The 13,485-nt window shown below is 34.7% G+C and overlaps 1 protein-coding gene across 1 annotated transcript in view; it reads right to left on the minus strand.

Moving 5' to 3' along the window:
• The window catches only part of LOC149797333 (uncharacterized), a 48,164-nt gene extending 35,140 nt beyond the window's left edge, over positions 1–13,024 (minus strand). The window contains exon 1 of the mRNA XM_089960395.1: positions 12,705–13,024. Within this exon, the coding sequence (XP_089816521.1) occupies positions 12,705–12,948 (244 nt within the window). The 5' untranslated portion in view covers positions 12,949–13,024. The remainder of the gene's footprint in view (positions 1–12,704) is intronic.
• Positions 13,025–13,485: the final 461 nt, after the last annotated feature.

Genomic DNA, 13,485 nt, shown 5'->3' on the forward strand with positions numbered 1-13,485 from the left:
GTAATGTCGAATACAACTTTATTAGATAAATGCCAGTGGGTCGAATAAATTTAGTTTTGCACCTTGAGATTAAATCTGAGCGCATTGTATACCCTTAACAAGTTCAACATCGTTCAACAATGGGTAATCTTGATACTAATATAGGTCAATAATATCAATATGTTATGTTGGAAATTTCCACAGAGTATTGTACAGTGTCACATTTCAGTAATTTAGCTATAATGGTGATGTGAATGAAGTTTACCTTTCAACCAGCCATCAAACATTTTGATGAGTCAGACCTTTGAGGAGTTAATGGACAGTGAATGCACGAAAATTTATTATTTCTCATCATGTCAGGCAATATTACAGCTACTCCAGGTAACCAGTAGTTTCAAGACTGTTGATATATTAATATGACAAAGGTGATAGTCCAGCAGATGTTGCTCTAAATATGCAATTACTCTTCAATAAAGAATGTTGCCAACTTACATTAGAAATACGTATTTTCGTGATTTTGTAATCTGTTTATAAAGCAGATATTGTCGAGACAACATGTCATTGGTCAAAACCTTGAATGCACGTAGCAAAAGCAGCATAGTGGAAACGTGCAGTTTAATATTGTTATGCATATTTAATTTTTATTATTTGTTAAGTTTTTTAAAATTGTTTTATTTCGTTATATGATATTGTAATGTAGCATTGTATGTTGGACTAAGCATTGTCTAAAATCAAGTTTTTTCTCTACTTGACCTGAACTATTGATTTTTTAATTCTAAAAACAACTCATACATAGCTAAAATATCATCTATATGTATGAGTTTAATATCAGGATCAGGATTAATAGAAGTAAACATGCATATTTGGGTCTGGGTCTAGGTTATCAAACTTCCCCTACAATTTACCTGGTATACCTAATATAGTCCAGGTTATCTGTAAACAAGTTTAGTAACAGACGTTCTGATTATAACAATCATTTTATTTTGTAAGCATTACTACATTTTGAATGGTTATGTTCCATTAGGTATAGGATTTCTTTTAAATCTTATTTGTGCCCTGAGGTCAGGTGGAAGAATTTATAATCTTGTGACGGAAAATATTATTTATTTAAAAATCTAGCAGTATCAATTTTGTATTAGTATTGTGTCCAGAATTTGATTCGGGCTGGAATTTATTCCTTCACATTATTTCTTTCAGTGAGTTTTTCTTCTGGAAATACAAAGTGCTCATAAAAAATAATATTCTTGGACAACGACATTCACTGGGATTGATGGTGAATTCAAACCCGCAATTATATTATCGTGTTTCAACAAAATACTGTTGGTACAACACGATACAGGGCGCCACAGGAACATCAACACCTTCAGTGCTGGACTTAATTTGGATTTCCATTACAGTTTATTCAGAACTATAATATTTGGACTTGTGTCTGTAATTCTATGATTATTTTAGAATTTATTTTGCAATGATGTAACTTTTTTATTTTGATCTCGGATACTAGGGAAATAAATTATTTAATTTTACAAATATTGCTGCTTTTCACTTTTCCTGTTACTTATTTTAAGGGCATAAACTAGTAACAATATAATAATGAGGGCAGAGAAATGTAACTCTTGAAACTCAGTCATCCCAGGGAGAGTGCTTGGGATTTTTGTTCTGAGCCCTACAGCCGTCAGTGAGTCTTCGCACGGGATCAACATAGTAAAATATAAAATGTAGGTCGTTTAAACCGTTTCGAAAGAGCTTAGCACTACCAATGATTCATCAAGTTGTCAATTTTGATAACACAAGCATCACTTACTAATGGAACGTTTAGCACAAAAGTAATATAATCACACAGAAGTATGAAACATGTGTCGCATAGAAAAGGTGTGTAATTTAGGCCACAATGGTGTATTTTGTTATATGTGTAGTAGTAAGAAAATACATATACTTATCTAGTTGAATAATTTAAAGCACGAATATTTACGAACGTCAAATCAAACCTAAGTCAGTAAGGGGTGAAATATTGATCACGGTGACCTACTGTTAAGATGGCGGTATAGTACTCATCAAGATGCACTCAACGCCATGAGATCAATGTACAAACATAGTCTAAGCAGTAAAATGTGAAATGTAGGTCCGATCGGCCCTCTTTCATTGTAAAGGTATGGTACCAATAGAGATGCATTCAATCATCTAGTCTGACGAGTCTGACATGAACAGTGTTAGCGATTAAACGCAAAAGAATATGTGTGACAGTGACCTACCTTTCTGAAAAGCTGCAAAGCCTCACTAAGTTGCATGAATCATGGTATGGCAGTATGTATATAGAGTGCTAAACCCTATGTAGGTATGAGCTAAATACAAAACTTTAAACAATAGCATATATTACATAGGTCATTGACACCGTTCGTGTTGTGAGGGTTTAGTACAAATGCAGGCTAATGGAAGCATCTATTTTGATGATTCTACCAAACACATACCATTGGAAATAATTTACAAACATAACATTTAACTAAAGACATTAGAATATGAAACATGGGTCGCACTGGCCTGCTTTTACGAGCAAGGGAATAAAATAGTCAGAGGAAGTAAAATATTTAACAAAATTTCGAACAATATTAGTTTCTTAATATTTTAGGTCATCTCGAGCTTACCGCACTTTTGTATCCAGATGAAAGATAGGTTAAGTTAAAAAATGTGTGGGGTGAATTACTATACAGTAAATATAACTTGTATGCTCTATTGGAGGTGCATTATAGGCATGTACTAAAAATGTGTTTTCCCTAAGTAAATACCGGATATAGTTCATCTATTGATGCAACAAATACCCAATAAATTTAAATTGAGGCTTGGCCATTTGCTGCTATATCACTTTTTTAGTACCTCCCAATGAAATTTATCCGATGTTAGCATAGGAAAATAAAATACCGCTATGAATCTCCAATGTATAAATTAGTTTTAAATAATTTGGAATGCACATGAACTGTGCTTACTGTAGTCTTAATATGGTCTTTATATCCACCAATAAAATATTATGTAAAATGAGATGTACTTATAGAGACCTCTGCTGAACAATGAGAATTATGCAAATATGGCTTAATATTACATTCATTGATAATTAGATTTTACGGCATATTTATCTCAAATAAGTAAAATAAAAGAGTTGGAAGCAAAACGATTTGTTTGCAAAATTCAACAAATAATATTATTTTCTCAAGAATACTAAAGCAAAACAATGTAAAACAATAACGTTTGGTATTGCGAATTAAATTACAAATAATCCTAACTTGACAACCACAAAGTCCTGATGATTAAAGTCCTTTAGTGGAAATCTAAATTAAATCCAACACTGCAAGTGTTGAAGTGCCTGTGGTGGCCCGTGCAGTAGTAATGTGTCAATAATCTTTTGTTTAATCACAATCATGCGATCTAAGAATACACCCTTAATTGAAATTTTATTATAAATCCATGTCTCCATTTCCAAGAATGTTATTTTAATGAGCACCATGTATTTCCAATGATTAAATTATCTGAATAAATTCCAACCCAAATCAACCACTGCAAACAACAACAATACAATTGATTCTGCTCAGATCTTAAAGCGCGAATAAAACAACTTCTTTGGAAAGATCATATAATCCTTTACTTGGCCTGATGTCACAATTAGCATTTTCTCTAAAAAAAACTATTACGTCATGGAAAACAGCCTTCCAGAAGGTTCCTACAATTTACTAGATAAAATCTCAGTTGTAATTAGAAAGTCTTTCAATAAGCTTCTAATATAAAATGTGGTTAACAACAATGTCCTTGACTCAGGCAAAGATAATACTCCTAAAATGTTTTCATACTGATAGAGAAATATTTAGATATGTATTAGTTGTTGACAGAAGTAACAAAATCAATGATTCGGGTCAAGTAAAATGTGAAATTGTTTTTGGACAAGGTCAAGTCCAGCATACATTTTTCCATAGCATATAATGAAATTTTAAAAGATGAATAACATATTAACTAACAAACAAAGTAAATTAAATATACATAACACTTCCCCTCATAAAGAAATAGAAACGTTCATGCAATAAAGCTTTCCTTTTACTATTTGTCATATATACATGTAATAAAAATACATAAGATAAAATCTAAGATGAAAAGTATGTGTGCCTGAAATAGATTGGTTTAAGCCTCCTAAGGACTGGAGTGGTGGCGACCTTGGAGCCGGTAAGTGTGATTGCCTTGCAATCCAAGTAGGCTTGTGGGGCTGGTGTGGATCTCCCGGTGGCTGGGTTTGTCTGCCGTGCTCTGGCAGCCAGCATAGCCTCCCGGATATCATCATCTTCTTCGCTCCAATTTATATGCCAGTCCCTTAGTTCTTTCGCTCCGTGCTGGGCAAGGTTATAGCTGGCATTGTTATCCTATTGTGTGCTACTAATTTCTAAAAACAAAATATATGATGTAGGTTGTTGTCTGCTGCTAAGAGCAGACGTACGTGTTTAATTAAGTATGATATTGTACCAAATCTTTCTCTAAATAGGCGACCGTTGAGGTCAGATGGATGTATATGCTCATGCTTCAGCGCTGTTCGAATATGGCCGTAGGTTGCCTTGCGTATGACTTTGGCCATAAGCTCGCGTAGGATATTGCAATGCAGGGACTGGGGTGGTGTCTTTGCTGTCTTGGCGGCCTTTAATTTTGCTCGTCGTTAAGTCCTTTAGTTCTATTCGTCTCGACTTGCCGGCCTTGTGACCATCTCCGTATTTTTTTACATATAAAATGGACGGTAAGAGTGCCTACTGCCAAATTCCTACAGTTCGGTAGTAGCATTCAGTCTCTGTATGGCACCTGTGTAGCATTAGTTTCCAAACGGTGAGTGCAGCCTAAGAGCGCATAACCGTGTCTTTGCGCCCCATGATTTTTGTCGTATAGACCCCAAGCGTCTCTAATTGGTGTGTTGTGATATTCATCCACCTAATCATATGCTACCATAACCGCCAAGACCTTCATACACCCACCGTGCAACGAGACTTAGTAACATTTTGATGTATGGTGGACTCAGATCTGTATTTAGCTACCATTTATGGAACATAACATAATCGCTACTAAGATTTGCATCCATAAAGTAGTGTCAACGACCTCGGAGGCGGGCTATCCCTAGACAGTTTCAGATCCCAATGACCACTAATACCATATTCACAACGAAAGCTTGGTGTGCAACTACTTGCAGATTCTAGTGAATCTGATTCCTAGTCTAATAAATGGGCAACCCTCTAGTAAGCCAGACATTGCCACATACATTTGTACATCATCGATGTATATACTAACCATTACATTGCATCATTATCGTGTTTGTGGTTTTTATAAATTTGTATATAGTGTACTAATACTATAAAAAGTGTAATAAAAAGAAGTGACGACAAGGTGCATCAAAATACTTAGAATCGGTTGTAGAGAGAGAGAGAGAGAGAGAGAGAGAGTGTGTGTGTGTGTGTGTGTGCTTGCGTGCATGTGTGTGCATGCGTGCATATGTGTGTGATGGATTTTTAACGTAGCCCCACCCAGTCACATTATCCGGACACCAGGCCAATCAAGCCTAAATCTGACCTCTCAATGCTGAACGCCAAGCGGGGCAGCTTGTACCACTTGTATACATTTTTTATATGACTCGGCTGGGGTTCGACCATACGACCTCCCACAGTGGATTCGACAAACAAAAGTGAGCAGATAGGCTTTTGATAACATGAATGACAAAACTAAAATATAGTATTTCTTTCATACAATAATCTGTCCATCGATTTTATAATTTTATTATCTAAGTTAAAACCTTTAATAAAAAGTCTAGAATATTTTCGCTCTGTGAGTACCATTGCTCTTTATCGCGAGTGCATCAGGTACTTAGTTATAAATCAGCAAAGTATAACGTACCTAATCGATATCGTATATAATCATAGAGAACCATGTTTGAAAATTGGTTTTGTTAAGTTATATATTTATTTTAAGTTATTAGCTAACGCTATACAGATATAAAATCATATCATAAATTATTATTTTCGAATTATTCTTCACGGAAAACAATAAAGATGCTACTTCTGTTTTTATATTTTCTTATACTTTCAAGTGTATATGTATCACATACGTTTGCACAAAATATTGAAAAATGAAATGAACTACCGTATTTAACTTTGCATGTGCTTATAAAGTAGTGTGTTTTTTGTAGTTTATTTTGTCTCCTGCTCTATCGCCCAGGCTTTATCGACAAACCATTATAACTTATGTGCGTATTGTTAATATTATGCAGTATTCAACTGCCTCTGATTTGGAGCTCTACACATGTTTCCGCTTTCTGTGCGGCTTTTCTCCGACTTTCCAGAGCTTGATCATTATTAGGTACATTATTTCTAAAACAAGACCTACAAATTACATTTCTCTATTTCATTATTGAAATTATATTTTTTGTTTGTGATTTTTTTTCTCTAAATGTTGCTTTCACAGCTTTATACAATGGCTAATAATATATAATATTATTGGCTTCAAAATCACTCTTATAAAAAAGTACAAAAATGTTAAGTACAAAGTGGCAAGTGAGTCTCCGCTAAGGCAAGATTATTTATTTCCCTTTTCGAAATTTGTATTTGGATTTTTAAAGAAACTCTTTTGTATGATTATGATAACCTAGGATTTTTTTTTACAAAAATATATTAACGAGGATCAGTAGCCAGGGATTTCAAGAAAGTTATTGTTATCTTGTAGGGCATTGTAATTTTAAAAAAAGTATGGGAAAGGGTGCGCAAGCAATTATCCGCACTTTCTAAACTTGTATTGTCTTTGTGTGTCAAACAAAAGAAACAATACATGGGAATGGGCAGGACTTCATATATAAAAATATAGTTTAGCGTTTTAGTTTTTCAAACCTTAAAGACAAAAGGATGAGCCCTGACGTAGCCGATTACTGTTACTAATGTAAATGAGGTTTGTTTGCTGTTTATAAGATCTTAAGAAGCTATACATTTACTAAAATATACTACACAATGGTTCATGGTAGAAATACATCGTCCGCTCTCTGTGACCAATAATAGCAAATGTCTTATAAAACGTTTAAAAATATTTTACGATTGTACGATACCCACGTTGCAGCCTAATTCCATGAGTGTTTTGCAATGTTATACACTAGTCTTTATTTGGGATCACATTGCGTACCTGTTTAGCTTGAATCATTGTTGTTGCAATAGTCCATTTTTTCTTAATCCGATTGATTTAATCATGTGCGAGATTTATGTATTCATCAAACAATACCGTGTATACGCAGTACTTAGAAAATGGCGACTTATTTTGTTCACAGTATGATGCGAAAGATAAAATTCTATAACATTCTTAAGTAATCCATGGCATAAGCCTCATTTTCCCCAATCGAGACAAAAACGAAATTTGATTGGAAGCAAATAAAATCGATTGATAAGTATTACTGATTTTTGTGCATTTTTAGCGTAATTGCACACATTCAATCACATCCGAATCCTGCAAACACAATTTAGTAGATTTTTGATATGAGTAAGTACTATATAAAACTGTTATTGTTGAGGAAATATTCATAATCTGTGCAGAATATTGAGGTCTTTACGTATTATACTTGCGGCTATTCATTCGAACTGCTTCTGTTTTGCATATTCGTAAACCTTATTTATAAATATGACAGAGGTATTTTATTATACTGTAACTATTTTTATTTTATCTTACTTTTAGATGAACAAGATGAAAAAAATTCTCTTAAAAGTGCAATAGCCCAATTAATTAGTGATGTCGAACTGCTTCTGTGCCAAAAACAGCATTAACAAATAAAGAAATGGTCTGTTGCTGAATTCCGCTATGATATATTTACAAACATGTTATAATGAAGATAGTATGGCGTTTAAGTCTTGAAAAAGAGTGTAGATCTTAGCCATGATTGCCACTTAGCTATTATATATTCGTTTCAGGGTTCAACTGTAAAGGAGTGCCCAGAAAACCAAAATTCAAAGTTCAAATTTCACAGTAGCAATCTAAATCAATTCGGACACTGTTACAATTAAAAGATCTAATTAAAAAAGACAACATACAATAACGAGTCGTATCATGACATTTATGAAAACTCTCATGAATATTTGGGAATAGGGGAATAGTATCAAACTTAAAATTTGTTGATATATTGAATTTGAACTGCAATACTTGGAAGAACCATTTCAATTAATTTGCTGAGTTTTTAAAACATTGTAGATTGTGTTTAGCTTAGGCACAAAACAAAATTAATATTTTATTAATTTGTTATTACTGTTGTATTATTTTTACAATGAATACCACTATAAGTTTGATGTTGTTGTTGTAGGGTTTAACACCATTTTTCAGCTCACGATAGGCTGTACACTGGCGGCCAGTATTAATGGTGGAGGAAGAACCCGGAAAACCCCCGGAAAGAACCACCGACCCACGAGAAGCTACTGGCATGCTGTCTCACATACCCACATTAGCCGAATCCGAGACTCGAACCCACGCAGACAGAGGTGAGATGGCAGTGATCCGTAACGGAGAGCGCTTTAGACCACTCGGCCACTCGGGGCCCCTCTATAAGTTTGGTAAATCTGGTCTGTGCTGAAAGCGTAGACGGCACAATTTTCCGATGTTACTGTGAAAGAGTTACTTAAAGCAACCTGACTGTTGTTAAAACTCTTACAAGCTCAGGCAGTATATTTCTCTAATAAGACATTTTTAGTTATCTAATTGTTATGCAAGTCTTAATTATGGATCGCGCTTTCTGGCATGTAAGATATTTATATTGTGATTTGATTAACCCTGATAATTTGTAGGCTAGAGAAGTACTAAACTCTTAAAATAATACTATATCCCAATACATGTTCTATAGTTATAGAGATAGCGGACGCTACAATGTCGGCCGGACCAATTTTTTTTTTCTTGAAGTTATATGGTCCTTATAATAATCAATTAAGTCTAACATTTTCGCCGCTGGAATTCTTATCAAAAACTTTTTATTTCTTGATAAATATGAATTTTAACTGAAGTTAGCAAGTTAAAGTCACAAATTAGCAATAGTAATAATAATAACAATGCTTATTTGTAACGAAGACCACTGGACTAGCATACATAGCCATACATCATGATGTACAAGAAGGTGTCTAGGTATGTAACAGAAAAAAAAAAACATAGCATCACTTGGAATTGTTATACATGCAAGTAATCATTATTGTATAATGTTTCTTTATGAGTGAAATGCAAATGTATATTACACAATAATCAGACAATGTTGATTAAAGAAGACCGTACTGCCTGCATGTGATATTGCTCTAGTGCATATGTACCAGTAGCTGATGATAGCACTGCTTCTATTGAAGGCTTTTAAAGTAAAAACGGATAAAGTAGTCATCAGCATATTTTTTTACATTTTCTATAAACTTTCTAAATGTTTCTAAAGTTGGATTTTTATATGCAAAGGTGGGTAAATAAATTCTTCGTAATTCTCCCTATACCGGACAAACACTAATAAACTAGAATTCATTTTCGATATTAATATTAGAAAATTTGCCGCAGTCTTTCTTCATAACAAATATTTTCATATCTAACTCTGTTAACTCTGTTTGTGAAGTTCCCCACTCAAAGCAAAGTGATTATATAACAAACATCGCTATCTCCTAATAATTCTAGACACCCTTAGCAAGTGGATTCTGCTCTCAATGATCTATATAAAAGCAGTCCTCCCACTGACTTGATCTCATCCGACAGCTTTTGCCTAAAAATATCTTCACATCACTGAAAAAACATCTATGAAAAGCATTTTCATTATTTACGTTCTGGGTACACCAAACATTACCAAATCTATAAGTAGGTAGACAAGCTGTGTAACTTTGTTAACCCAGCAATCACACCCCACCCACCCCCCTTAGCTGTTAATGTAGAATTTTTTAGGATATATATCTTCTGGCATTTTCAGAATTCAACGATAACATCTCAATATCGATGTAAACACTTTGCTTACTACAGGTAATAAATTAATGCCTCTATAATTGGAGGGTTCATTTGTATCCCCCTTCTCCAGAATTGGTATAATAATAGTCGTTGACCAATATTCCGGAAATTATCCAACATCGAATAGTTTATTCAACAATGTTGTTACTATTGGTGCAATTATGTTACCTGTACATGTAACGAAATCCCTGCATAAAGCATCTACAACCCCAGCTTTGTCATGTTTCAGTTTACTTAAAAAGTTTTCTATTTGAAGAACACAATGCCGATATAAGACTATTTTAATGCGATCACTGTCAAACCAAGACTGACCTTAAGGATGTTTTCTTGGAGATGTCACACCTAGATTTTGCATTATGTTGACTGCATTCACTGAGTTTGCTGCATGATGGTAAATAGCAGTAGCTGTGTCGACACACTCATTGAATTTGCTATTGTTGATATAATTTAGAATTGTAACCATATCTTGAGATAATAGATGCCTTAAATTTGAAATACAAGATAGACTTTCTTCTTGTTCCCTGTGTATTCATCTGCTTCATTATTCTCATAGTCACTTAAAACTTCTTGTTCTGATTTCCCAATGTAGTCAAGCGAACATACAATGGCCAATGTATTGATTCCAATGTATAATCTATATCAAATTACGATGCATTGTTAAACACATATGTCAACTAAAACATAATATATTGTTAAGGCCGATTGACATGGATACATTCAAATTTCCCTATGCCTCTATCAGATCCGCATCTACCACTGACCACCCTTAACCCAGCGATCCTAGATAGATTTAGAAGTAATTCCATAGTAATGTATCTCTCGTATGTATTTATTAGCCCGACCATACATGTGTTCGTCTTCTGTGTAATTATGTTCTTGAAGCATGTCTATAACACTATCATATTAGATACAACCTGGCTCTGTACCTGTATAGGCATTAACACCCGCATTTATTATTTTATTATCAACATATTTCGCTTTTAGGTAAGCTATTTATTTTCTACCACTGTATATACATTTTCATCGGAACGAACATAATATTTAGGTAACATATAGATAAAACTAAACATATAGATCCACCTCAGTATGCTTACCTTAGATGAAATAACGAACCAAAATATATTTTTGAGACACCTTTTTATATGGATATAGCTCTAACGAAATCAAAGTTAATACGATACTGACATATTTAGATTTTGCCCAAGTTTAAATAGAGCCTAGTATATCAAAGTATTCAACATAGTTAATACAATCATACCCCTTTACTCTAGAAATGTTTCCAATTAATCCAGATATTTTCCATATTAAACAACCTAAAACAAAATGAAAAAGACTCTCCTCCAACACACCTTTTTTCTCATTTCTAATCTCGTCAAATACATGGGCGTAGCCATCTATTATTAACTTGTAATATTTGTAAAAACCTTTTTTTCCTACTTATTCTAATGCTTGTTTATTTCGAGTAGAGAGTAGCACGATCTTTCTCTAACTATGAATGGAAAATCCTGAGATACATCACTGGGAACCTGCCTCTATATCTTGATTCTCAGCCGTGGTTTTTGCGGCTTCACGGGCTTCTATCCTTTCCTCTCTACAGGACAGCTCCGGTGGCCTAAGTGTTTAGAGCGTCCACCTAGGATGCGGGAGGTCGACCCCGGCTGATTCATACCACGGACGTATTAAAATAGTACTAGTAGCTGCCTCGCTTGGCGCTCAGTATAAGAGATTAGTGTTAGGACTGGTCGGCTTGGTATCAGGATATTTTGACTGAGTGGGACATGATGCTACATGTCTGCAGCATGATGCCTCAGTGCGTTACATGACTATAAAGTGTCACACTGTGGACGCTCTAACCACTAGGCCACCTTAGAGGTCCTGCGCAAATTTAACTTTTCAGATTAGGTTGAGAGTTCCCCATCTATGTAAATAATGAAATGTACGAATCTGTCACACGTTCCTTGGTATGATTTTGTAGCTTAGTATTACTGAAAGGGTTATATGACGAGTGTAACCCTTATGGGTGTGTTCTGTCTCCCTGATTGGTTTTGGGGGATCTACCCCTAGATCCAGGACCTGGATTTGTCTCCACTCCGTGCACCAGTGACAAGAAAAGACAAGCTACCTTTCACTGCCAGAGATAAACCACTGATTTCCATTATTCTAATCGGTGTAGATTTCAGAGATTTATTTGAGTAAAAGAGACATCTGGATGGACACCTCCATTACTCCAACAGACGGTGAACAGTATGCTTCATCTACGTGAAATCTAACCCCAAGCCACATATGTAAGGCTGTGTACATGTACCTAACCTTCTACGTTCACAGTTTAATTCTAAAGGGAGTAACTGTTTCTAACATTCTTCGCATTGTTTATGAATATTGTTGGTGGCAATGTTGTTAATATCACATCTACTAAAACGCACCCATATGTTTTCTGCATAAATAAAAAAATGTGGAAATATTAGTGATAATAATTATCGTGACTATCAACACTTGTGTACCGGAAGTTCATATTATGATTAGTCCGTAAGATATAACCTTTACATGTTAAAGGTATTTTGTTTGATCGCTATTTTAATCAGTCTCCTGACACCTGTAGAAACCTTTCTTGAATACAGCGTGGAAGCATTTTAATGGCTTTTGAACCAGCATGATGTTCTTAATTACAGGAGTGAAAGAGAGAGAGAGAGAGAGATTAATAAAATTATATATAAATTGAGATACACGAAGAGACTTACCATTAATGCACTGATACTTCAACTGTATATAGTTTTGACCTGCATATGTACATTTGTAGTTTGGCGATTGTGGTGTATTATCGGGTCCGCATTCTTTCTTTCCTGAACACCTCTGGTACAAAGTCTGTGCATGGAACTTCGAGTAGTCTTCTCTACAATCAGTCTCATTTAGGCGACAGCATTTTTCATGACAGCTACCACTCTTGCATGGAGATGTTTGTTTCAGTCTATATTCTGCTTCCATTATTCGTATCTTTTGTCCGTCTGGACAGTTTAAGCTATAATAGGAACAGTTACGTTTATTGTAACATGCTGTCACACTCAGATCTCCGGCTAGTGCCGTTTCTGAAAACAAAGTTGTTTAAAAAATCAGAAATTTCAAAATAAATTGATATGGTGGGTCTAGAGCGACATTTAACTGCATAATATGTGTTTTCATCAATACATTGTATAATATTTCTTACACCATTTCTTACATCATAACATTCTCGATAGACTGGATCGTTCATATCCGCCTGTGTTCATCATACAGAGCGCTCGTTTCCATCTGTCAACCGCTCTTGCGTTTAACATGAACTCCTGCTGCACAGACTGAGAGAGGATGATCATGTTTGATATGTTTCACAAGGAATTATATATGACAGCAATAGGGTCGAATACGGAATGAACATATTATGTGGGGTCAAAAAGTCACCCTTTTATTGTTAGAATGGACGTGATCTTGCAGTCTAAGCATAGACTACATGGATTAAGAAACGGTGATTATAACTGGTAGGCAATT

The sequence above is a fragment of the Sinohyriopsis cumingii genome, chromosome 6 (genome assembly GCF_028554795.1).
Source record: "Sinohyriopsis cumingii isolate HCF-2022 chromosome 6, ASM2855479v2, whole genome shotgun sequence".
Lineage (NCBI taxonomy): Eukaryota > Metazoa > Mollusca > Bivalvia > Unionida > Unionidae > Sinohyriopsis > Sinohyriopsis cumingii.